At 37.1% G+C, this 27,928-nt stretch overlaps 1 protein-coding gene across 1 annotated transcript; it reads left to right on the top strand.

Moving 5' to 3' along the window:
- Window positions 1-1,265: 1,265 nt before the first annotated feature.
- Window positions 1,266-26,984, top strand: LOC125085916 (complement factor H-related protein 2-like). Its single transcript, XM_047704844.1, is given in 6 exon segments — window positions 1,266-1,419; window positions 4,296-4,332; window positions 5,352-5,460; window positions 5,463-5,526; window positions 24,431-24,613; window positions 25,070-26,984. Coding segments are annotated over 6 exon segments (648 nt in total). The 5' UTR covers window positions 1,266-1,361; the 3' UTR covers window positions 25,267-26,984.
- The last annotated feature ends 944 nt before the right edge of the window (window positions 26,985-27,928 follow it).

Here is a 27,928-nt window from a genome sequence, read left to right as displayed (position 1 = left end):
AAGTTTTCATCCTTGCAGCAATTTCTTCCCACTGGGCTGCTTGGAGTTTTGCCCCATTCAAACTCATGTAGATTAGGAAATAATTTAAGGGGACTTATGGAGATTAATGGGGATTTCCTTGATGGGGCTCCATACAGTTCTCTTCTCACTTGGCAGAGGTTCTCCCAGCCCCATACTCAAGAGAGACTCCTGCTTTCTGCCTTAGCTGTGTCATCCATGTATCAAACAGATGTGGGTGTGTTCTAAATTCATGAAATGGATAAATATGGTTTACAATTTAATTCCATTCTTTCAAGATGGAAACTATCCATTTTCTGCTTGCATTTACTCAATCAGTTCATTTTGAAATTTATGGTTAAGTTTATATCTGTTACTTTAAGCTCTTTTGCTATTCTGGAAGTATTAATATTATATTACTAAGTTATTTAATATTTTAAAGCTAAGTAGTTATAGTAAGGAAGTAAATAAATTTCATGCATTAACTCTATGACATTGATGACTGATTTATTTTCTCCTCCCTTATAATAATATTGTATTTTCCATATTCATTATCTGCTTGAAAACAATTCTCTTATATTAAATAATTGTATTTTAGAAGATGACAATATAATTGGCTCTACACATGTAATATATATCTAAAAAATAAAGAATTAATGCAATTAATAATCAGTGAAAGGACAGCTGTGAGGACATTTGAGCTATATTGCTACATGAAAAGGGAAATCATTACATGCATCTGAACATATTGTACCCTAAATAAAAGGTGACTTAAAGCACATTAGTTAAAAAATGTTTAAGTGCCAAGAATATGCTGAAGCTCTTACTTAGTAGCATAACCTAATGTGAGTTTAAGAGTAAAAAGTGTTTCCCTAAGCATAAGAAATACAGATAATGGCATGGGGTCCAAATATACACATTGATTTTCATAGACCCCTAAGTAATGAAAGTAATGAAGGTAAATAAAGATAAGAGAAAAATACATGACCGGGACTCAGTATTTGCATATAATTCACTCACCGGTTGAGAACAGAGCCATATTGATTTTCCAATCTATGTTTAACTCAAAGTTTCGTGTTTTACATCACTTTTGGAGCCAGTCTATTATTGTCGGTAAAGAATGTTGTACAGTGTGCATCTGGAAGTGAATTCACGACATCATTGTGAAACAATTAACCAATAGAACTGAGGGACTTTGCAAACTTCTTTGAACTTTGATATTTACTGAGCAATCACAATTAACGAACTTCATGATAGTGTATTTAAAGTCAGGATCACACTTGATAACTGCTAATGAACCAGATTTGCAACTCCAAACAGCACAACTGGAATATTTATATTAATATAGCATTGGAATAACGAACATGCTGTTACTAGTCAGTGTTATTCTCATCTTGTGGGTTTCCTGTGCTCATGGACAAGGTAAGTTGAAAACAGATCTGAACACTTAACCTTCTTTCTTAAACGTAACTTCATATCATATCTACTTTCATGTGTCTATATTTTTTAATGAATTTACTAGTAAAAATAGTCTGTATTGTGGCATCATTATAGAGCACAACTTTATAGGAAAATTATCTCGTGTTTATCTAACAGGAAAATAAAATAAATTCTGTTTTCTATTTCCTAAATGTGACAGGAAAAGGGACACTCAATGTTGATTATGGAGATGTGTGAGTATGCTCACACAACTTTGGAAATATGTCAGAAGAAAAGTGATATTCTGACCTCAACATATATGGAGGTTTCTTATTTTTAATGCAAGAAATGGATATCACATAATCTTGTTATGGTGATAGTTTTATGAATTCATATGTCAAAACTTCTTACATTTAGGAGAAGTGTAATATCTGTCATATTTTTAACTATTGAAAGTCACTTAAAAATCTGAATTAATAGTAATGATCAGCAGTTAATAGTAATTTCTGTTAATGCAAAGAGGATGCTTTTTGGTTGAGATAAAGTCATTCTAAAATATTTTGGATTGTGTGAGGGCACCTAGATGGCTCAATTGGTTTAAGCAACTGCTTTAACTCAGGTCATGATCCAGGGTCCGGGGATTGAGTCCCCACATTGGACTCCCTGCTCAGTGGGGGAATCTGCCTCTCCCCCTCCCCCTGCTCATGCTCTCTCTCACTCCCTCTCTTTCAAAATAAATATAAAAAATCTTTAAAAATATTGTGGATTTGAATAAGTTTAAATGTCTGTGTTATTATTCATAATATGTAGATACATAATTTTTTAAGTATACCTTTATATACTTATCACTTAACAAGAACTACTTAAAATATAAATATAAAAACATCTATCTTTATAGGACAGAATATGTATTTGTCCTAAGCTAGTAGTTTAGTTAAATAAAGAAATTTATGTTTTATTTGGTGAACTGCTTTCTCCATTCTGACTCTTGGTTTCAGCTCAGGTCATGGTCTCAGGGTTGTGGGATCAAGCCCCATGTCTGGCTCTGGGATCAGTGCAGAGTCTGCTTCTCTCCCTCTCCCCCACCCCCTCCCTCTGCTTGCACTCTAAATAATAAACAAATCTTTAAAAAACTAAAGCTGTTAAAAACAATTATGATCAATTTAATTTTCAGTAAAATTAGCATCAAAAACAATAAATTTTAATTTACATTGCTGAGTCCACTGGTAATATTGAGTACATAACTAATTTCAGAGAATTAAATGTAGCACATTATTTACTAATTTGTTTTCACCTTTTGAGTAATATATTTTCTAGATTATATTTCTGAATTCAGTCCTTGTATATTAAAGTTATATCTCAAGACATAATAAATATAATTGGTAGATTTTAACTTTAGAAGCAATGTTTTGTACTAGTTCTAATAGCCTTTCACTGCATATGTAAAATCTTTAAGATTTTTATTTATAAAGATTGCATTTTTTCTTCCTTAATGTCTTTATAAATTCTTCATTATAATATCTTTTTAAGGCTCTTTCTTTTAAAATAAAAAACACTCATTTCCAAATTATTATAAATGAAATTCTTAAGTGCTTAGGATACTCCATTGCACCATTTTTGAATAGAAATATAAATCACAATGCGTTACTCCTGAATTTACTAAAATTCATTTTAGTAATTTGCTGTACACAGAGTTTATATGCTCTTAAGGACCATATCCAGAACAATTCCCTTTACTAGCAACAATAAAAAAAAGACAACAAAACATCTCATCTAGTTTAAAACTACCTTCCTCAGTCAATTCTTTCTGAAAGTAGCCTTTGAGATGAATGCCCTATAAGTCTGGTTTGCCAACCAATGTTTCTCAAAGGGAGAAATGAACTAGCTCAGTGGAAGCACACTGTTTTGTATACAGAAAAACATCTTTGCATGTTTATTGGCATGGTTTGAATTGTGTTCCTGCAAAATTCAAATGCTGAAATCCTAACTCCCAGGACCCAAGAGTGCGACTGTATCAGAAATAGGGTTTTAGAGAGGAAATTAAATTGCAACAAGGTCATTAGAGTGGATCCTAACCCAATAAAACTGGTGTCCCTATAAGAGGAGGAATTTAGGACACAGATGCATAAAGGGAAGATGATGGGAAGACCGAGGAGAAGAGGTCATCTACAAGCCAAGAAAGATGCACAGAAGAAACCATTCCTGCTGACACCTGATCTCTGATTTCTAGCCTCTAGAATTACAAGAATTAATTCCTGATAACTTAAGCCACCCGTTTTACAGTTTATAGTTCATATGTGTATATGTTCATATATCCTATGTAATGTGTTGCCTAGAGTAGGAGAAGAGGGGACAAAAAAGAGCCAGGTTTGTTGAGGGGAGACTCTGCAGAAGACACAAGGAAGAAGAGACACAGGAGTGAACAGAGAATTATCATTAGCCTGATCATCCCCCAAGTAAAATTCTTAAATCCGAGGTAGTCTACCGGATAGAACCATTTTTATTCTTTCTTCAGTGTTTACATTTTAATCTTGGATACACTTCTGAAGAACTTAAACATCACAAATGCCTCAAATAGCTTTGTACTCTTAGTTATAGATTGTCCCAGTTCTTGAATCACAAACGTAAATGGAACAATTAATTTAAATAGAATAATAAATTCATCAATATTATTAAAATAAAATATAATTATTCATGTATGATACTATTTTTTTAAGGAGGAAGTTGTGATTTTCCAGAAATAAAACATGGAAACATGTATGATGAAGACAGATATAAATACAGCTTCCCAGTTGCTGTAGGAAAATATTTCTACTATTCCTGTGATCGCAGTTTTGCGTCTCCTTCACAATCACTCTGGACTCAAATAATCTGCACAGAGGAGGGATGGTCACCAACACCAAAGTGTATCAGTGAGTAAATACCTGTCACTATCTCTATGAATTATTCAGTGCATTTAGTGGGGGAGATGGGGCTGAGGGCGATGCTGGGGTGGGGGGCTCACAGAGTTTAGACTGTCTTTTAGAGTTGGGGGCTGGAGAAGCCAGCAAAGGCAAAATAGTCATTCCTCATTTATAAGAAGCTGGTTGTGGAAATCAAATCAGAAAAAAAAAAACAAGTACAAACTTTTGTGGAATATCTCATCTTTCATTTTAAATATTAATAGTTAATACATTAACTGCTATAATTTAATTTAAACACACTCATTTGGTAATTGTATGAATGTAGATTTTCTCAAGAGAGTTTATTTGTGGGGCACCTGGGTGGCTCATTTGGTTAAGCATCTGCCTTCACCTCTGGTCATGGTCCCAGGGTCCTGGGATTGAGCCCTGCATGGGGCTCCTTACTCAACAGGAAGCCTGCTTCTTTTGGTGCCTTTGCCTGCTGCTCCCCCACTTGTGTGCTCACACACCCTCTCTCAGATAAAAAAATAAAAAATAAAAAAAAGTTTATCTGTATGTGTAATAACAGATTCAAAATGCGCTGTTCCTTCGAATATTCAAGAAGCATTTTTAAGCTACTTTCCTTAATTTTGTGGTTTTTACTGATTACATCTTTGTTTTTTAAAATTATATCTGCTCTCACCCTCTCAATGAATACAGAGAAAAAGCAGACATGAAGAAGGCAGTGTCATGAAAGAGAAAAGTAACAAAGGCAAAGGAGAGAAAAATCATCTCCTTCTCCAGGAATCAATTTAGACGATCAAATGAAAAATAAAAATGAACTTTTCTAATATCTAGAGGAATTTTGCAAATGTAAGAAGTTTTATATATGCACATGGCGATTGATGATGTTACATATTTTTTTCTTTTAAACTTGCAAGAACTAATTTTTAAGAATGAATTTTTTGTTCTTGATTTCTCTTTTGAAGCTTGCAAATGTAATATTCTTTCATTACAAGATTATATTCACCATCTTTTGGATTTTTAGGGCAGTGCTTTTTTTCCTTGGGTGGAAAATGGTCATTCGGCATCTTCAGGACGGATACACCAGGAAGGTGACACTGTACAAATTGTCTGTAATAAGGGGTTACAGGCTTCCCATATAATCAGAAGAGTATCCAAGTGACAGAACGTGGCTGGTCTTTTCCTCCTAAATGCAATCAGCTAGGTAAGTAAAATACAGTCCTTTGGGATCCTGTATTTTTATAAAAATAAAAAAATTAAATAATAAAATATAATAAAAATAAAATAAAAAATAAAATATAAAAATAAAAAAAAATCTTTTTTATTTTATAAAGATGTAGCAGCATGAAAGATATGCAACATTGCAGTTGTGATTGTCCCCCCTTTAGATTTAGGCTTCCAATTATATCCTGAGTAGATACGAAAGTCTCTGGATAATCACTAGGAAACCTTTTGTCTACTTACATGAGTTAAATATTGGTAATATTTAGAAAACAGGTAGTCAAGAACACAAATGAAAATCTTTGAACAGATCCTTGCATGTTTAGTAACACAAACTTGATGCTTATGATGAATTATGCAAAATCAGTTGACACAGCATGAGGATAAATTAAATATTTTACATAGTGTAATAGTTAAAATACCACATGCTGCATGATCTTGTTGCCAGGGAACATAGCTACTTGGCACTTATCTTTTTTGGCAAGTGCTAAATTGATCTCACTTAAAGACTAGCACAAACATATTGATAAATTCCACATTGTTAGAACTTTATACTTCTGAAATCCAGGTTTCCAGGATATAATTTAGAACATGGAAAATTCCTTCATAAAAAAAATTACATCAAAAACAGGAATCTATTGGAACTGAAGTTGAGCTGGAGTTTCTCATACTTTTAATGGAAACAAAGAAGTTACTGGATGTGAGTAAGGAATAATAAGATTCCTAAAGCATAGTCAAAGCCTCCAAGGGAACAGTGTCTATTTAGCCTTTCATATTTTCCCCCTAATTATTAATTCATCTAATCAGTCTTATTGTGAACTTGTATATGCCAAGCAGGACCAAACCGATGGGAGATCAGTGCTCTACAAGAGTCAGTGTCTTCTTTATTCACAGGACTATAATGTCAAGTGGAAAACTGACAGTAAAACTAACAATAATTTTACAAAAAAGGAAAATAGAAACTTAAAGATAATGAATCATGCACATCATAAAAGATAATATTAATAAAGTGAGTGGAGGAAGGGCATATTTTTACATGAGATAGTTTTTGAATCTTCTCCAAGCTTAAGGATGGCACTGGAGAGGAGTTAGATTCATTGACTGAAGGCATCAAAAGGTTTGGACCCATTGAAAACAAAATGAGGAGGTCTATGTGGTTGGCTCATGATGAAGCAGAGTGTTGAATTAATTAATTTAGAAGTTTATAGGCCATAACACATATTTTGGATTTTAGTCTATGTGCAGTTAGAAACCTCTGGGAGATTTTCATCAGGCAAATGACACAAAATGAGTTTAAAACAAGATCATTATGGATGCTATTTGAAAATGAATCTGGAGTGACCAAGAAGAGAAGAAGGGAGGGAGGCCAGTAGGAAGAATGTTACCATCATCTAGATGTGGCATGTTCTGGGGTAAAATAAAATGGAAAAAAGAAGCATTTTTTTCTGGAGTTGCAGTTTATATTATATGCAATGTAGAAAAATAGAGAATTGAATTGTCTGGTACAGGCTGAATATTACAGCATATCAAGTATACTTTTAAATAGATGGAAAACAAAAAAGTCAAGAAGAATCTTAATGCCTTAAACTTATGCAATGTTATTTGTCAATTATATCTCAATAAAGTTGGGGAAAAAAGAAGCAAGTCTCTTGTAGACAGCAATATACGATTCCCATTTCCTTTCCTTGCTTTTTAATTGGAGAGTTTAATTCATTTTAAAATAATTACTGATAACAAAGTTCTTACCACTTGCGATTTTAATTTATTTTCTGTATGTTTCTTATTTCTTTTGTCCTCAGTTGCCCATTAATGCCTTTTTTTCTCTTTTAGATTTTATTTATTAATTTGAAGAAATCAGAAATAGGCAGACAGACAGGCAGAGAGAGAGAGAGAGGAGGAAGCAGGCTCCCACAGAGCAGAGAGCCTGATGGGGGCTCGATCATCAGGACCCCGGGATCATGACCTGAGCTGAAGGCAGAGGCTTTAACCCACTGAGCCACCCAGGTGCCGCCGCCCATTAATGCCTTTCTATCTTTAGTGATTTATTTTAGTGGTTTCTCCAGGGATTACATATCACACCTTAAATTTGCAATTACTGCCTCTGCCTTCGGCTCAGGTCATGATCCCAGGTTCCTGGGATCGAGCCCCACATCAGGCTCTCTGCTCAGCGGCAAGCCTGCTTCCCTCTCTCTCTGCCTCTCTGCCCACTTGTGATCTTTAAAAAAAAAAAAAATTGTTGCTCGATAGTTTTTTTCCCCCTTTTGAATATTTCTTATACCTGCTTCCTGGCTTCCATGGTTTCTAAGGTGAAATTGACTCACCGTAATTAGGACTTTGTATATGCGATGCAATGCTTCTTCTTTGCTACTTTCAAGATTATCTCTTATTGTTGGATTTGATTTGATACTTTGATTCTAATGTATCTCAGCATAGACCTCTGAGTCTGAGTTTTTCTCCTTGGACTTTGTTGAGATTCTTGGATGTGTAGATAATATCTTTTATCAAATTTGGGACAGCTTCACCTATTAATTTGAACAGTAGTTATTATTCTTCATTCTTTTTTCTTACTGCTTCTCTTTTGACCTAACTTCAAGTCCATTGATTCTCTCTCTTTTTATTATGTTATGTTAATCACCACCACAGTACATCATTAGTTTTGATGTAGTGTTCCATGATCATTGTTTGTGTGTAACACCCAGTGCTCCATGCAATACGTGCCCTCCTTAATACCCATCACAAGCTTACCCATCCCCCCAACCCCCTCCCCTCTAAATCCTCAGTTTGTTTCTGGAGTCCATAGTCTCTCATGGTTTATCTCCCCCTCCGATGTACCCCCCTTCATTTTTCTCTTCCTTATCCTAATGTCCTCCATGCTATTTCTTATGTCCCACAAATAGGTGAAACCATATGACAATTGATGTCTCTGCTTGACTTATGTCATTCAACATATTCTCCTCCAGTCCCATCCATGTTGATGCAAAAGCTGGATATTCATCCTTTCTGATGGTTGAGTAATCTTCCATTGCATATATGGACCACATCTTTATTCATTCTTCTGTTGGTGGGCATCTCTGCTCTTTCCACAGTTTGGCTATTGTGGACATTGCTGCTCTGAACACTAGGGAGCATATGGCCCTTCTTTTTACTACATCTGTATCTTTGGAGTAAATACCATTAGCACAATTGCTGGGTAATAAGGTAACTCCATTTTTAATTTTTTGAGGAACCTCCACACTGTTTTTCAAAGTGGCTGCACCAACTTTCATTTCCACTGACAATGTAAGAGGGTTCCCCTTCTCCACAGCCTCCAACATTTGTTGTTTCTTGCCGTGTCAATCTTTGCCATTCTAACTAGTGTAAGGCGATATCTTTTTTTTAAATTTTTTTATTTTTCACCGTAACAGTATTCATTATTTTTGCACCACACCCAGTGCTCCATGCAATCCGTGCCCTCTCCAATACCCACCACCTGGATTCCCCAACCTCCCACCCCCCACCCCTTCAAACCCGCAGATTGTTTTTCAGAGTCCATAGTCCTCTCATGGTTCACCTCCCCTTCCAATTTTCCCTCAACTCCCTTCTCCTCTCCATCTCCCCTTGTCCTCCATGCTATTTGTAAGGTGATATCTTAATGTGGTTTTGATTTGAATTTTCTTGATGGCTAATGATGATGAACATATTTTCATGTGTCCTGCTAGCCATTTGTATGTCTTCTTTTGAGAAGTGTCTGTTCATGTCCTCTGCCCATTTTTTGACTTGATTATTTATATTTGGGTGTTGAGTTTGAAAAGTTCTTTATAGATCTTGGATATCAGTCCTTTATCTGTAGTGTCATATCTGTAGCAAATATCTTTTCCCATTCTGTAGTTTGCCTCTTTGTTTTGTTGACTGTTTCCTTTGCTGTGCAGAAACTTTTGATCTTGATGAAGTTCCAAAAGTTCATTTTTGCTTTTGTTTCCCTTGCCTTTGGAGACAAGTCTTGAAAGAAGTTGTTGTGGCCTATGTTGAAGAGGTTACTGCCTATTTTCTCCTCTAGGATTTTGATGGATTCCTGTCTCATGAATGAAATGGTCTTTCATCCATTTAGAGTTTATCTTTGTGTATGGTGTAAGAGAACAGTCGAGTTTCATTCTTCTATACATAGCTGTCCAGTTTTCCCAGCACCATTAATTGAAGAGACTGTCTTTTTTCCACTGGATATTTTTTCCTGCTTTGTCAGAGATTATTTGACCATAGAGTTGAAGGTCCATGTCTGGGCTCTCTATTTGTTCCATTGATCTATGTGTCTGTTTTTGTGCCAGTACTATGCTGTCTTGGTGATTACAGATTTGTAATATAGTTTGAAATCAGGCAACGTGATGCCCCAGCTTTGTTTTTCTTTTTCAACATTTCCTTGGTGATTCGGGGTATCTTCTGGTTCCATACAAATTTTAGAATTGTTTGTTCCAGCGCTTTGAAAAATGCTGGTGGTATTTTGATCGGGATGGCATTGAAAGTATAAGGCAGTATAGACATTTTAACAATGTTTATTCTTCTGATCCATGAGCATGGAATATTTTTCCCATCTTTTTGTGTCTTCCTCAATTTCTTTTATAAGTGTTCTGTAGTTCCTAAAGTATAGATCTTTACCTCTTTGGTTAGGTTTATTCCAAGGTATCTTATGGTTTTTTGTGCTATTGTAAATGGAATCGATTATCTAATTTCTCCTTCCACAGTTTCATTGTTCGTGTATAAGAAAGCAACTGATTTCTGTCCATGGATTTTGTATTGCTGAACTGCTGTATGAGTTCTAGTAATTTGAGGGTGGAGTCATTTGGGTTTTCCACATAAAGTATCATGTCGTCTGTGAAGAGAGAGAGATTGACTTCTTTGCCAATTTGAATACATTTTATTTCTTTTTGTTGTTTGATTGTTGTTGCTAGGACTTCTAGTACTACGTTGAACAATAGTGGTGAGAGTGCCATCCTTGTCATGTTTCTGATCTTAAGGGAAAGGCTTTCAGCTTTCCTCCATTGATAATGTTATTCACTGTAAGTGTTTCATAGATAGATTTTTTGAAATTGAGGAATGTTCCCTCTATCCCTATATTTTGAATAATTTTAATCAGGAAAGGATAATGTATTTTGTCAAATGGTTTTCCTGCATCAATTGAGAGGACCATGTGGTTCTTGTCTTTTCTTTTATTAATATGTTCTATCACATTTATTGATTTGCAAACAATGAACCACCCTTGCATCCCAGGGATAAATCCCACCGGGTTGCGGTGGATAATCCTTTTAATGTACTATTGGATTCTATTGGCTAGGATCTTGTTGAGAATCTTGGCATCCATATTCATCAGGGAATATTGGCCTGAAATTCTCCTTTCTGATGGGTCTTTGTCTGGTTTTTGATTCAAGGTAATGCTGGCCTCATAGAAAGAGTCTAGAAGTTTTCCTTCTGTTTCTATTTTTTGAAACAGCTTCAGGAGAATAAGTATTATTTCTTCTTTGAATGTTTGGTAGAATTCCCCAGGGAAATCCATCAGGTACTGGGAGGTTTTTGATCACTGCTTCAATCTCGTTACTAGTTATTGGTCTATTCAGGATGTCAGTTTCTTCCTGATTCAGTCTTGGTAGTTTATAGGTTTCTAGGAAGGCATCCATTTCTTCCAGGTTGCTTAATTTATTGGTATATAGTTGTTGGCAATAATTCCTAATAATTGTTTCTATTTCCTTGGTGTTAGTTATGATCTCTAATTTTATTAATTTGGGTCCTTTCTCTTTTCTTTTGGATAAGTCTGACCAGTGGTTTACTGATCTTATTAATTCTTTCATAGAACCAGGTTCTAGTTTTGTTGATGTGTTCTACTGTATTTCTAGTTTCTATTTCATTGCTCTCTGTTCTAATCTTAATTATTTCCCTTTTAGTGCAAGGGTTAGCTTAATTTGTTGATTTTCCAGTTCTTTAAGATGTAAATAAAGCTGGTGTATTCTGGATTTTTCAGTGTTTTTGAGTGAGGCTTGGATAGCTATGTATTTCTTCCTTAGGACCAACTTTGCTGTATCCCATAGGTTTTGGACCAATGTGTTTTCATTCTCATTGGTTTCCATGAATTGTTCTTCTCTGATTTCCTGGTTGACCCAAATGTTCTTGAGCAGGACAGTCTTTAGCTTCCAAGTATTTGAATTTCTTCCAAATTTTTCTTATAATTGAGTTCCAGTTTCAAAGCATTGTGGTCTACAAATATACAGGGAATAATCTCAGTGTTTTGGTATTGGTTGAACCTTTCTGGAGAAAGTACCATGTGCGCTTACTATTTCTTGCAGGGCCGGCTTAGAGGTCACATATTCTTTCAGTTTTTGCTGGATTTGGAAACTCTTTATTGCCCTATCTATTCTAAATGACAGCCTTGCCAGATAAAGTACTCTTGGCTACATTTTCTTCTTATTTAGTACCCTGAATATGTCTTGCCAGCTCTTTCTGGTTTGCCAGGTCTCTGTGGATAGCTCTGATGTTATTCTGATGTTCCTCCCTCTGTATGTAAGGAATATCTTCCTTCTAACTGCCCTTAAGATGTTTTCCTTGGTTTTAGGATTCATGAGTTTTACTATTACATGCCTGGGTATTGATTGATTCCTTGATCTTGGGAGGGGTTCACTCTGCTCTAGGACAGGAATGCTTGTTTCATTCCCCAGATTAGGGAAGTTCTCAGGTAGAATTTGCTCAAATATACTTTCTAGTGTTCTCTCTCTCCACCTGCTCAGGGATCCTAATACTTCTGACATTGGAATGTTTCATAGCATCATTTATTTCTCTAATTCTGTTTTCATGGATTCTAAGCTGTTTGTTCCATACCTCCTCCTGTTCCTTCTTTTCTATCACTTTGCCTTTTAGATCACTAATTCATTTTTCTGCCTCGTTTACCCTAGCTGTTAGAATATTTGGATTAGATTGGATCTCATTGATAGCATTTTTAAGTTCCGCCAGATCAGATCTCATTTCAGCCCTTAGAGAATCTATGTTGCCATTAATGGTTTTCTCCAACCTTGCTATTGTCGGCATAACTGTTACCCTGAAGTCTATTTCTGACATCTTGCTTATATCCATATCCATTAGTTCTGCAGCAGAGGTCACAGTCTGAGTTTTTCCTGTGTTGGGGGTTCCTCTTAGTCTTTCTGTTGACGGGTGGTTGAGGGAATGTACAGAACCCAAATTATTGACCACAACCCAGCAAGATGCACCTGTTTTATAAGGACCTTAGGGTTGTTGGCCTCTTGTTCCTTCAGCCTGTCTTCTGGGGGAGGGGCCACCTGCACTGCTACCCAGGCAACCCTTTTTGGACAGAGTTGCCCTGCTCCCTGTGGAGGGGGATGGGCTCAGTGAAAACCAGTTTTGGGGGTCTTTTGTTCTCTGGCAGCTTTCCCTGGTGGGTTTCTGTGTCTCTTCCAGGAGTCAGAGCAGAAGTGACCATATCCAAACCTTTGTCTCAGAACAGAGAGATTGCACTCTGTCTTCACTGAGTTCTCCAGGCCATACTGACTCCGTTTCTGTCTGTGCTGCTAAAAACCACAGCATCCTGGGTTGTGTGCCCCACAGCAGCAGTCCCATCCCTTGCTTCCAGTGCTGGGCACATCTCTGGCTTTGTGCTTCTAAAACTGTCAGTTCATACACGTGCCCCTGTAGCTCCAGATTTTAGTCTGGGGGGCTGCCCTAAAGTCCTTTCCCTGCTGTTACTGGTCTGTGACTCTGTGCCTAGTCCCCAGTGAGAGAGGCTTTTGCACTTCTGTGTTATTTCACCTTCCTGGTGCCAGCACTTATAGCGGCTCCCTCCCCCTTCCATTTATCTTCCGATATCTGCCCCCAGAATCCCAGCTTCCCGCTTCATACCTTGAGAACAACTGCTAGAGATATTCTGTTTGTAGAGATCAGATATATCTTCTTACATCTTGGGCTGATGTCATGAGTGTACAGAGTGGTCTGGTAGATATACAGCTCAATTCAGGGGACATGTTGAAATAGGATCCCCTACTCCTCTGCCATCTTGCCCTCCTCCCATTCTCTCTTTTGTTATATTTTCTTTCCTGCTTAGAGATTTCTCCTTCAGTCATTCTTTAGGGTAATTATGCTGGCAACAAATTCTCTCAGTTTTCCTTTGTCTGAGACTATCTTATTTTCCTACATTCCTAAAGGATATAGAATTTGAAGTTGAGAGTTCTTTTATTCCACCACTTTTAAAATCTTGGGTCACTTGTCCTTCATTAGTTTTGGATACATTTGAATCATTGTTTGCCTATTGGTTCTGCATTATTTTTCTCCAGCTCCATTTAGGATTTTTTTTCTTTTTCTTTAATTTTCAGCAATTTGATAATGATGTGTCTCAACATGGAGTAGACCTTGCACAGTTTCCTAAATAAGTATATTTATATGTTACATACATTTGGGGAAATTCTTGATTACATTTATTTAAGTATTTTTTTAAGCTCTACATCCTTTCCCTTTTACAGAATGCCAGTCTTACTTATTTTCCCACAAGTTCCTGCAGTCTGTTAATTTTGTACATTTTCATTCTATTTTTAGATTAGATAATTTCTATTCCTCTATCATCAACATCAATGATTCATTCTTCCATTATCTCTAACTTATTACTGAGCTCCTTCCAGTAAGGATTTTTTAGATGTTATCTTACATATTTTTCAACGTATAACTCTTATTTGGTTCTTTAAATTTGATATCAAAGAGTTCCTCAATCTGAATGACCTTGGAGTTAGCATATATTCATTTTCTTTTCTCTTTTGAGATTTTCCTGAATCTTGGTCTGATAAGTAATTTCCAGTTGTATCCTGGACCATTGGGATACAAAGTAATGAGAATTAGGATTTTATTTAAACCTTCTAGTTGATCAGTCCTTCACAGATAAAACTCTTGCAGGTAAAGGAGGCAATGCATTATTAGTGCTGGACAGAAGTAAAAGTCCTATCACTTGTCTTTGCTGACATCTCCCTGGGCTGGGAGCACCAAGCAAGGTACATTTCCAACTATGCACTTGGCTTCCGCTGATAACATGGGAGAGGAGAGATAATTTATTGCTGCAACTGTGGACATAAGAATAGCATAAGCAGTCAGCCTCTGCTGATGTGGAAAGGACAAGCTCTACCTTGTTTGTTAGGGCTGGTTGAAAATCTAAGCTACCCACTTAGATTTTGCTGCTTGATAGGCAGTCTGCTGTGTTTCATAGTATTTTTTCTATGATAAGTTAGGTGTTATTAAAAAAAAAAGCATCTGTTTTTGTAGCTGAAATCAACAGTCAGATGCTTAACCAACTGAGCCACCCTGGAGACCCCAAAGTGATATGTTTAAATGGAACCTGGACAGAACCACCTCAGTGTGAAGGAAGATTATCTCATATCCCCTCAAGTTTTAGAGAACTTATTGAAGATAAAATATGTTGCCATAAATATGACGTGAAGTGGTACTTTGGGATTTTTTTTAAAGTTAAAAGTTTTATTTCTACAAATCACAGCTGATAAGCACGAAGGCCTTTACCTGTAGAGACTATGCTCCAACTCAGGCTGGGAGCACCACTCTGGGAGAAGAGCTGGGCTTCCAGGAGAGGGATGGTGCAAGAGGCAGAAACCTGGCAAGTCCAAAGTTCAGGGTCAAGAGGGTTCAAGCTTCAGGCCCTCATACAGAGCAGGAGTGGCCCGGGCAGCACATTGTGTACTTGCGTCGATCTGGCCCACTTCCAGCTGGCTTTTGGGGACCCAGTAATTGCAGTTTGTCCCCAGAATTGGTGTCCCATGTCTGAATGAAGCACAGGCAGCATAAATTCTCATACCTCTGCTTTTTCCATTAGGAATCAGGTTTTTATCCACATAGCCTTCTTTAATACAATATTCATATTGTTCTCTGCTTATGGGTTTCCCTTCTAAAAGAGGACAAAAATATAGTAGGTTTTCTGGTGGTGGATCCTGAAGATAGACCACGGAGATTGCACTTTCCTCTTTCCCTCATGAGGTTCTGGCAGCTTCTCTTATCCTCTGATCTAATTCATCCAGTGTTGGCTCCATCAATTCCCAACCATCTGGAGGAGATTTCTGGCTTCTTTTGACTTTAGGCATTTTCCCCACAAGATGATTTGCAAAGATTGTCCACTTCCCAAGAGTGTAACAGAAAGACCTCTGGTCTCTTCAGCTACAGGCTTGGGTTCTTGTCCTGCTCTACCAAATATTACTCTGTGACTTTGGGGAGGTCACATTCCTTTTCTGGTCCTCGGTCTTGTCTGAACCACCATCACCATCAGCTGCCATTTCTCTTCTATGGAATATTTTTAAAAATACAAATAAAATGATGGTACTTAAATTCAATTTTGGGGGGGCAGGCTGAACTGTAATGTAGTATATTTGTTTCATGAAAGATTTGGCCAGATTAAAAGAAAAATTGGAATCACGGAGAATTCCCTGTCTCAAACATGAAGACACTCAGTTATTTCTTGAGGAACAAATGTATTAAAGCTACATTAAGTACGTTTGACAGCTCTATGATATTCTGCTTTGAGACATGGAATAGGCAGTTGGGGTGTGATTATAGAAGGTGATATAAATTTGGGCTTCTTCAGCATGTGGATTATATTTCAAGGTAGCTTACTAGCTGAGTTTATCCAGGGGATTAGTGAATACAGAAAAAAAAGTCCAAGTATTTGGTCATGGAAGTACCTAGTATTTAGAGTTCTGGAAGTAGAGAGGGACCCAACAAAGGTGCTTTTATATTGGCCCCTTGTAGTATTTCAAATCAGCTTTTGGCTGGCATATATATTTTCTAATCTTTTACTTTGAACCCACCTATGTTTTCATTTTTGAAGAGTTTCTTATAGATGCCTTATAGTTGGGTCTTGTTTTTATGTCATCCTGCCATTTTCAGCCTTTAAATGAAGTATTTAAACCATTTATACTTAAAGTAATTATTGATAGATTAGGGGCTGTAACAACAATTTTATTTTTTGTTTTGGGTGTGATTCTTCTGTTTCTCATTCCTGTTTTCTTGCCTTCTCTGTGGATTTTTGGAACATTTAAAAATAATTTTATATTTCTATATTGTTTTTGAATGTTTCTCTTTGTACAGTTTTATTAGTGTTGCTGTAGGTATGAAGATGCACACATATAGCTTATCACTGCCACCGGTATTGACATTTTACCACATCAAGTGAAATATGGGAAACTTGCTTCCATTTAGGTCTATTTACTCTCCGCACATATATTTTTTTTAAATAATTTATTTTATTTTATTTTTTATAACATATAATATATTTTTATCCCCAGGGATACAGGTCTGTGAATCGCCAGGTTTACACACTTCACAGCACTCACCATAGCACATACCTTCCCCAATGTCCATAACCCCACCACCCTCTCCCTCCCCCCACCCCAGCAACGCTCAGTTTGTTTTGTGAGATTAAGAGTCACTTATGGTTTGCTCCCTCCCGATCCCATCTTGTTTCATTTTCTCTTCTCCTACCCGCTTAACCCCCCATGTTGCATCTCCTCTCCCTCATATCAGGGAGATCATATGATAGTTGTCTTTCTCTGATTGACTTATTTCGCTAAGCATGATACCCTCTAGTTCCATCCACATCATCACAAATGGCAAGATTTCATTTCTTGTGATGGCTGCATAGTATTCCATTGTGTATATATACCACATCTTCTTTATCCATTCGTCTGTTGATGGACATCTAGGTTCTTTCCATAGTTTGGCTATTGTAGACATTGCTGCTATAAACATTCGGGTGCACGTGCCCCTTCGGATCACTACGTTTGTATTTTTAGGGTAAATACCCAGTAGTTCAATTGCTGGGTCATAGGGTAGTTCTATTTTCAACATTTTGAGGAACCTCCATGTTGTTTTCCAGAGTGGTTGCACCAGCTTGCATTCCCACCAACAGTATAGGAGGGTTCCCCTTTCTCCGCATCCTCGCCAGCATCTGTCATTTCCTGACTTGTTAATTTTAGCCATTCTGACTGGTGTGAGGTGATATCTCATGGTGGTTTTGATTTGTATTTCCCTGATGCCGAGTGATGTGGAGCACTTTTTCATGTGTCTGTTGGCCATTTGGATGTCTTCTTTGCAGAAATGTCTGTTCATGTCCTCTGCCCATTTCTTGATTGGATTATTTGTTCTTTGGGTGTTGAGTTTGCTAAGTTCTTTATAGATTTTGGACACTAGCCCTTTATCTGATATGTCGTTTGCAAATATCTCCTCCCATTCTGTCAGTTGTCTTTTGGTTTTGTTAACTGTTTCCTTTGCAGTGCAAAAGCTTTTTATCTTGATGAAATCCCAAAAGTTCATTTTTGCCCTTGCTTCCCTTCCTTTGGCAATGTTCCTAGGAAGAAGTTGCTGCGGCTGAGGTCAAAGAGGTTGCTGCCTGTGTTCTCCTCAAGGATTTTGATGGATTCCTTTCTCACACTGAGGTCCTTCATCCATTTTGAGTCTATTTTCATGTGTGGTGTAAGGAAATGGTCCAATTTCATTTTTCTGCATGTGGCTGTCCAATTTTCCCAACACCATTTATTGAAGAGGCTGTCATTTTTCCATTGAACATTCTTTCCTGCTTTGTCGAAGATTAGTTGACAACAGAGTTGAGGGTCTATTTCTGGGCTCTCTATTCCATTCCATTGATCTATATGTCTGTTTTTGTGCCAGTACCATACTGTCTTGATGATGACAGCTTTGTAATAGAACTTGAAGTCCAGAATTGTGATGCCACCAACTTTGGCTTTCTTTTTTAATATTCCTTTGGCTATTCGAGGTCTTTTCTGGTTCCATATAAATTTTAGGATTATTTGTTCCATTTCTTTGAAAAAAATGGGTGGGATTTTGATAGGGCTTGCATTAAATGTGTAGATTGCTTTAGGTAGCGTAGACATTTTCACAATATTTATTCTTCCAATCCAGGAGCATGGAACAATTTTCCATTTCTTTGTGTCTTCCTCAATTTCTTTCATGAGTACTTTATAGTTTTCTGAGTACAGATTCTTAGCCTCTTTGGTTAGGTTTATTCCTAGGTATCTTATAGTTTTGGGTGCAATTGTAAATGGGATTGACTCCTTAATTTCTCTTTCTTCTGTCTTGTTGGTGTAGAGAAATGCAACTGATTTCTGTGCATTGATTTTATATCCTGACACTTTACTGAATTCCTGTACAAGTTCTAGCAGTTTTGGAGTGGAGTCTTTTGGGTTTTACGCATATAGTATCATATCATCTGTGAAGAGTGATAGTTTGACTTCTTTGCCGATTTGGATGCCTTTAATTTCCTTTTGTTGTCTGATTGCTGAGGCTAGGACTTCTAGTACTATGTTGAATAGCAGTGGTGATACTGGACATCCCTGCCATGTTCCTGACCTTAGCAGAAAAACTTTCAGTTTTTCTCCATTGAGAATGATATTTGCGGGGGGTTTTTCATAGATGGCTTTGATAATATTGAGGTATGTGCCCTCTATCCCTACACTTTGAAGAGTTTTGGATCAGGAAGGGATGCTGTACTTTGTCAAATGCTTTTTCAGCATCTATGGAGAGTATCATATGGTTCTTGTTCTTTCTTTTATTAATGTGTTGTATCACATTGATTGATTTGCGGATGTTGAACCACACTTGCAACCCTGGAATTAATCCCACTTGGTCGTGGTGAATAATCCTTTTAATGTACTGTTGAATCCTATTGGCAAGTATTTTGGTGAGAATTTTTGCATCTGTGTTCATCAAGGATATTGGTCTGTAGTTCTCTTTTTTCATGGGATCCTTGTCTGGTTTTGGGATCAAGGTGATGCTGGCCTCATAAAATGAGTTTGGAAGTTTTCCTTCCATTTCTATTTTTTGGAACAGTTTCAGGAGAATAGGAATTAGTTCTTCTTTAAATGTTTGGTAGAATTCCCCCCAGGAAGCCGCCTGGCCCTGGGCTTTTGTTTGTTTGGAGATTTTTGATGACTGTTTCAATCTCCTTACTGGTTATGGGTCTGTTCAGGCTTTCTATTTCTTCCTGGTTCAGTTGTGGTAGTTTATATGTCTCTAGGAATGCATCCATTTCTTCCAGATTGTCAAATTTGTTGGCATAGAGTTGCTCATTGTATGTTTTTATAATTGTCTGTATTTCTTTGGTGTTAGTTGTGATCTCTCCTCTTTCAGTCATGATTTTATTTATTTGGGCCCTTTCTCTTTTCTTTTTGATAAGTCTGGCCAGGGGTTTATCAATCTTATTAATTCTTTCAAAGAACCAGCTCCTAGTTTCGTTGATTTGTTCTATTGTTTTTTTTTGTTTGTTTGTTTGTTTGTTTCTATTTCATTGATTTCTGCCCTGATCTTTATGATTTCTCTTCTCCTGCTGGGTTTAGGGTTTCTTTCTTGTTCTTTCTCCAGCTCCTTTAGGTGTAGGGTTAGGTTGTGTACCTGAGACCTTTCTTGTTTCTTGAGAAAGGCTTGTACTGCTATATATTTTCTCTCAGGACTGCCTTTGTTGTGTCCCACAGATTTTGAACCGTTGTGTTTTCATTATCATTTGTTTCCATGAATTTTTTCAATTCTTCTTTAATTTCCTGGTTGACCCATTCATTCTTTAGAAGGATGCTGTTTAGTCTCCATGTATTTGGGTTCTTTCCTCTAGTGATTGAGTTCTAGCTTCAGAGCATTGTGGTCTGAAAATATGCAGGGAATGATCCTAATCTTTTGATACCGGTTGAGACCTGATTTAGGACCAAGAATGTGATCTATTCTGGAGAATGTTCCATGTGCATTAGAGAAGAATGTGTATTCTGCTGCTTTGGGATGAAATGTTCTGAATATATCTGTGATGTTCATCTGGTCCAGTGTGTCATTTAAGGCCTTTATTTTCTTGTTGATCTTTTGCTTGGATGATTTGTCCATTTCAGTGAGGGGAGTGTTAAAGTCCCCGACTATTATTGTATTATTGTTGATGTGTTTGTTTGATTTTGTTATTAAGTGGTTTATATAGATGGCTGCTCCCACGTTAGGGGCATAGATATTTAAAATTGTTAGATCTTCTTGTTGGACAGGTCCTTTGAGTATGATATAGTGTCCTTCCTCATCTCTTATTATAGTCTTTGGCTTAAGATCTAATTGATCTGATATAAGGATTGCCACCCCAGCTTTCTTCTGATGTCCATTAGCATGGTAAATTCTTTTCCACCCCATCACTTTAAATCTGGAGGTGTCTCCGGGTTTAAAATGAGTTTCTTGTAGGCAACATATAGATGGGTTTTGGTTTTTTATCCATTCTGATACCCGGTGTCTTTTGATTGGGGCATTTAGCCCATTAACATTCAGGGTAAGTATTGAGAGATATGAATTTAGTGCCATTGTATTGCCTGTAAGGTGACTGTTATTGTATATTGTCTCTGTTTCTTTCTGATCTACTACTTTTAGGGTCTCTCTTTGCTTAGAGGACCCCTTTCAATATTTCCTGTAGAGCTGGTTTGGTATTTGCAAATTCTTTCAGTTTTTGTCTGTCCTGGAAGCTTTTCATCTCTCCTTCTATTTTCAATGATAGCCTAGCTGGATATAGTATTCTTGGCTGCATGTTTTTCTCGTTTAGTACTCTGAATATATCATGCCAGCTCTTTCTGGCCTGCCAGGTCTCTGTGGATAAGTCTGCTGCCAATCTAATATTTTTACCATTGTATGTTACAGACTTCTTTTCCCGGGCTGCTTTCAGGATCTTTTCTTTGTCACTAAGACTTGTAAATTTGACTATTAGGTGACGGGGTGTGGACCTATTCTTATTGATTTTGAGGGGGGTTCTCTGAACCTCCTGGATTTTGATGCTTGTTCCCTTTGCCATATTGGGGAAATTCTCTCCAATAATTCTCTCCAACATACTTTCTCTTCCCCTCTCTGTTTCCTCTTCTTCTGGAATCCCAATTATTCTAATGTTATTTCATCTTATGGTGTCACTTATCTCTCGAATTCTCCCCTCATGGTCCAGTAGCTGTTTGTCCCTCTTTTGCTCAGCTTCTTTATTCTCTGTCATTTGGTCTTCTATATCGCTAATTCTTTCTTCTGCCTCATTTATCCTAGCAGTGAGAGCCTCCATTTTTGATTGCATCTCATTAATAGCTTTTTGATTTCAACTTGGTTAGATTTTAGTTCTTTTATTTCTCCAGAAAGGGCTTTTATATCTCCTGAGAGGGTTTCTCTAATATCTTCCATGCCTTTTTTGAGCCCGGCTAGAACCTTGAGAATCGTCATTCTGAACTCTAGATCTGACATATTACCAATGTCTGTATTGATTAGGTCCCTAGCCTTTGGTACTGCCTCTTGTTCTTTTTTTTTTTTGTGGTGAATTTTTCCGCCTTGTCATTTTGTCCAGATAAGAGTATATGAAGGAGCAAGTAAAATACTAAAAAGGTGGCAACAACCCCAGGAAAATATGCCTTAACCAAATCAGAAGAGATCCCAAATCGTGAGGGGGGAGAAAGTGGATAAAAAGAGGTTCAGAAAGAAAAAAAAAAAGAAACAATTAAAAAGAAGAAAACGAATAAAGAAAAAAATATATATATATTAGATAAACTAGTAAAAAAATTTTAAAAAAGAAAAGGGTAACAGTTAAAAAAATTTGGCAGAAGAAGAGAAAAAAAATTGAAAAAGAAAAAAAAATTAAATTAACTGCAAGGCTAAAGAATCATGGGGAGAAAGCCATGAGTTCCATGCTTTGCTTTCTCCTCCTGTGGAATTCCGCCGCTCTCCTTGGCATTGAAACTGCACTCCTTGGTAGGTGAACTTGGTCCTGGCTGGGTTTCTCGTTGATCTTCTGGGGGAGGGGCCTGTTGTAGTGATTCTCAAGCGTCTTTGCCCCAGGCGGAGTTGCATTGCCCTTACCCGGGGCCGGGCTGAGTAATCCGCTCGGGTTTGCTGGGTTTGCTTTCGGGAGCTTTTGTTCCCTGAGCGCTTTCCGTAGAGTTCTGGAGGGCGGGAGTGAAGATGGCGGCCTCCCAGTCTCTGGCCCGGAGGAGCCGAGAGCCCGGGGCCCCACTCCTCAGTGCGCCCTCAGAGAACAGCGCCCAATGACTCCTGTCACCCTGCCTCCGGCCGCGCTCCGAGCTGACCGAGCCTGCGACCGGTTCAAGGTAACCCCGAGCTGAGAGTCACTCCTCAGCTCTGTCTCTGTAGCCGGCTTCCCCGTTCTAATACCAGTAAGCTCTGCGACACTCTGCGACACCCCCGATCCTTCTGCGACCCTGCGGGAAACCTGAGGCCGCGCTGACCCCGCCTGGGCTTCACCCCGGTTAAGCCTCTGGAGCGATGTCCCTCAGCGGGACAGACTTTTAAAAGTCCTGATTTTGTGCTCTGTTGCTCTGCGCTTGCTGGGAGCCGGCCCCTCCCCCCGCGGTCTATCTTCCTGTCGCTTTGGATTCACTTCTACGCCAGTCCTACCTTTCAGAAAGTGGTTGATTTTCTGTTTCTAGAGTCACTGTTCTTCTTCTCTTCGATCTCCCATTGGATTTGTAGGTGTTTGCAATCTTTAGATAAGCTATCTAGCTGATCTCCTGCTACCTGAGTAGTCTCAGCCTGCTAGTTCTCCACCATCTTTTTTTTTTTTCTATGATTTTATTTATTTATTTGACAGAGATCACAAGTAGGCAGAGAGGCAGGCAGAGAGAGGGGAAGGGAAGCAGGCTTCCTGCTGAGCAGAGAGCCCGATGTGGGACTCGATCCCAGGACCCTGAGATCATGACCTGAGCCGAAGGCAGCGGCTTAACCCACTGAGCCACCCAGGCGTCCCTTTCTCCGCCATCTTGACTCCTCCTCCATCTCCCCACATTTTTAACATAAAGCTCTTTAGTATTTCCTCCACATACATTATCATGTGATATAGTTTTGTCTCCCTCTCTGATTTCTTCATCTGACCTCTTTTGATCAAGGTGGAGAAAAGGGTGGTCTTAGATTTCTTCTCTGGTGTTTCTCTGGAGTAATTCAGGTACTGTAAGAAATACCTCTGTCTTTCTGGGCCTGGGCATCTCTTTTTATGTTAGAAACGAAATGTTTCTACCTCATCTTGTCAGAACAGGAAGCCAGCAGTTCCCTTTCATGTTATACACATTTGCAATTCTTTGAATTTTACTAAAGGGGAGGATATTTATTTTGTAATAAAAATGAAAATCAATTGAAAATGACTAGAGATCATACCATTTGCTTTGACATGGATACATGGAGGGGCTTATGCTAAGTGAAATAAGTCAAGTAGAGAAAGACAATTGTCATAAGGTTTCACACATATGTGGAACATAAGGAATAGCGCAGAGGACCACAGGAGAAGGGAGGTAAAACTGAATGGGAAGAAATCAGAGAGGGAGACAAACCATGAGAGATTCTGGACTCTGGGAATCAAACTGAGAGTTACAGAAAGAAGGGGGTTGGGGGAAGGGGTAGTCCAGTGATGGGTATCAAGGAGGGCACGTGTTGTGATGGGCACTGGGTGTTATATGCAACTAATGAATTGTTGAACACTACATCAAAGACTAATGATGTACTATATGTTGGGTAACTGAACATAATAAAAAAATGACTAGAGATCCAATAGACACTACAAAATGTTGTATATAAAAATAATGACATTTCGGTATCTAAGCCATCCATCTGTTCAGCTTATATTCTCTAAGAAAAGCATTTTTTAATACTGAAATAAGGCAAAGCAGATATATTTGCTAACATCTTATGGGTGCTTTCATGTGGGGTGAAAGGGCTTAAAAATGTAACTCTCCTTTTAAGTGATTAAATTTCCTTCAATGAAACCTTTGTGTTTGTAGAAATCACATGTTTTAATATTAAGGACTGTGCTATATTCTTATTGCTTTTCTGTATTTTTCTTTGGTCATCCAACAAATCAGATAATGTTTTATTAGGCCCTGAAGGAAAATGTGGGCCCCCTCCACCCATCGACAATGGAGACTTTACCTCATTCCCATTAAAAGCTTATGCTCCGGGATCATCAGTTGAGTACCAATGCCAGACCTTCTATGTACTTCATGGAAACCGTACTATAATATGTAGTAATGGACAGTGGTCAGAACCACCAAAATGCTTAGGTAAATACTTTAATATTCTCATGGATCCTGGGAAAATTTATGTAATGAATATGATGTTTTCCTATTTATAGAATTTTCATGAATTAACAAACAACAATTCTGTTGAATTCTTGACTACCAAATATTAATATATGAGGAAATCAAGTTGGGAAAATTCTTGTTCAAGCAATAACAGCAACAAAAGATTCTTTAATAAAAGCTCTTCATGTGATAGCTGACATTTTGTATCTTTGATTATAATACCTAATTATTACACATTAAACACAATACCTCATTTTTACATCCTTTGTTTAAAATGATTTAAGTCTACATGATGGATTTTCAGTGAGTTAGTTTGGAAAAGTTTTTGAGAATGAAGTGCTAGGTCAGTGTAGAATATTCTACTTGAAAATCTGAAATTCTGTGGCAAATATTTGAATGCTACCTAATGTTTTATGTTCATTTTTGTACTTTCAGATGCATGTGTGGTATCAGAAGAAATCATGGAAAAACATAATATACAGTTGCGATGGAGACATGAGAAAAAATTTTATTCTAGAACAGGGGATATTATTGAATTTATATGTAAAGTTGGATATCATAGAAAGTCACAAGGTGACTCATTTCGAACAACCTGTCAGGAAGGGAAACTGACGTATCCCACTTGTGTATAAAGCAATGATTAAGATACAGTCCTAAAATTATAATGTGTACATTTATTCCGAAGTTTCCATGATGAATCCAGTTCTTCTCATTTTTTCAACTATTGCTCATTTTTATTCGTAAATCAGAATTTGTGTTAAATAGTATGTGGATGATAGACATAACCTGAGGGACAAATGAATCACTTCTTAAAAACACCATATTAAAACTTGGTGAACTAAAATGCTATGTGTCCTAGTCATAGAATATCTGTGGCAAGAAATTAATTGTGATCTCTTCAATGCCTGCTCCTTTCCATCCTTCTCCTAACTTTCTCAAAGATTTCTCCATAACTCCTGAGGCTTCCTGAAGCTCTCTATTTCAGAGAAAATGGGGGGAAAATGCTTGCACTCATCTTCAAAGTCATTTCACTTTACAACACATAGAAACCTAACTGTGTTATACCTATGTTATTTATAAGATGTAAGAAGTTACTTAGTTTGCTTTTCTCTCAATAGATAGATATGCCAAAAAATGATGAAATGCATGATCTCTTATGTGTATCTAGCAAACATAATAATTCAAACAAATCATAAAGAGGAATTCAAATCTAACTAGGGGCATAACTATAACTACATTAAAAGTGACTTCAAAAGTCCAATATCAAGTATAGACACACACACACACACATACACACACACACACACAAAATGCTTGGAATACTGAATAAATGTTTATAGAATAAAGGAATAAAGGCTGGCAGAAAGCACAAAAATTTATAACTAATTGAATTTAGAGATAATAGAGGGAAGAGGGGCTGTTTAACTCCTTTATGCTTACCTGTATTCTCCAATTTTTTATCTTTAATATATATCACCTTTGAGCCATAGGATACCTAATTTTAAAATAAAGATACATAAAAAGTAAGACAATGTACATTGCGAACTATAAAGACTTCTGGTGATTATCCTTAGATCTAAAAATATTTTCATGATTTTGCTGGTATGGAGGGCTTTGGAAACAATCTATGACAAGAGTCTGAAATACGATTTTTATGTTCATATATTTCAAACAACATAATTAGTATCCGTTGACTAAAAGCATTTTAAATTTCTACAAAAACACAACTTTAAGGTGAAAATAAAGATATACATAATTAAGATAAAAATATTTTAAGGTGATATCTTGTAACTTTGCACTGCATCAAACCAAGTGCATTCCTGCTTCGAATGAGAAACCTGTCACCAGTGGAGTCAATTTATCTAAATGTGAATCATTGGTAACAGCCAGTTTGCTCACAAATAAGGAAACACTGTTAGAATTGGCAAGTTATCTTTGCTGTTAATGTTAGCACTTGTGTATATATACTATTCTCCAAAACCTCTCACCTTATGTTTATAAAATCTATATATGATACCTGTATAAAATCAGTTATTTCAAAATAGTGATTTTTAAGATCAATTGTATCTTTTTTTGCACTTTCTGTCATTCTTGTATAAAGGTGAGTGCTAATTTATCAACTCTGTTTAAACTTTCACCTAATATGATCTGGTAAATCTTTATTTTTTTCTATTTATTTTCAATTTTTGGAGAAAGGACTTGATGTAATAGTGACCTTCTGTGATTGCTTTAAAGACTTTTTAAGCATGGTATTGGCCTGGATTTGTGAATTTTTATTTACTCAATTTGTTGCAATCAATTGTAATCATTATTCTTAGAAGCATAAATAATCCCAAATTTGGCTAGTGAATGTCTTGCAACTGGCCCCTGATTGCTTTGTTATATCCCCATTAGTCTGAGTATTTCTCTTCTTTTTAGCACAACATGACATTCCAGGCTCACTGTCTACCTCCCTACACAACACCCATAACCGTACATCTTTCCAAGAAGTTCTGATTCCTTTTATTGGATCACAGTGTTTAGATTCCAAGTTGTACTATTCATGCTAGTTGGAAGTGTTCAATACCATTGAAGTGTCTTTACTTTCAGGGTCTTCTGGTTGTCAGAAATTTGAAATAGAAATGAATTTTCAAATTCATTATTTCTTATTGGATTCTCCAATTCAAGTATGATAATATAGGGTTAAGAAAATTCTTTTTAACACATCTTCCCCTTTCCTCTTTATGTATATATTCTTATATTTCAATATCCATGAAAATAATATCAAAAGTGTCATGCAAATGTTACTATTACCAGTTAAACTAGCAAATGAAGGTTAAAATGTCATGTGTTTATTTTGTCCCAGGATGCTTGACTCTGAGTGTGAGTACTTTCTTAAAAAGCAACTTAAAGTGATTCTTATCTGATTGACTCTCTTAACAGATTAAGTTTTACATTTATTTGCATTCATATTTTTTCAGTTTTAGATTTTGCTGCTTATTTTTCTAATCTAACTTTTAAAAAAAAGGAAAACATCTACATGTTTTAGAAGGCAGACTACTATGTGAAGGGTCTTCATGCTGAGTAGTCTTCCTTCTGTCATATCTCTTCCCTCACTGAATAAGGTTATAATTTTATTAATTTCTGACATCCTTCCAGTGTCCATTAATCTCTCTCTCTCTTTTTCTTTTTTTAGCGAGGCAGAGAGAGCCCATAAGTAGGTGGGTAGTGGGGGCAGAGAGAGAGACAGAGAGAGAGACTCTTAAGCAGACTCCATGCTCATCGTGGGACCCAGTGCAGGGCTCTGTCTCACAA

This window comes from Lutra lutra, chromosome 15 (assembly GCF_902655055.1).
Source record: "Lutra lutra chromosome 15, mLutLut1.2, whole genome shotgun sequence".
In the NCBI taxonomy this organism is placed as follows: Eukaryota; Metazoa; Chordata; class Mammalia; order Carnivora; family Mustelidae; genus Lutra; species Lutra lutra.
Note: the sequence above shows the minus strand (reverse complement) of the source record. Positions and strands in the feature narration are given on the sequence as shown.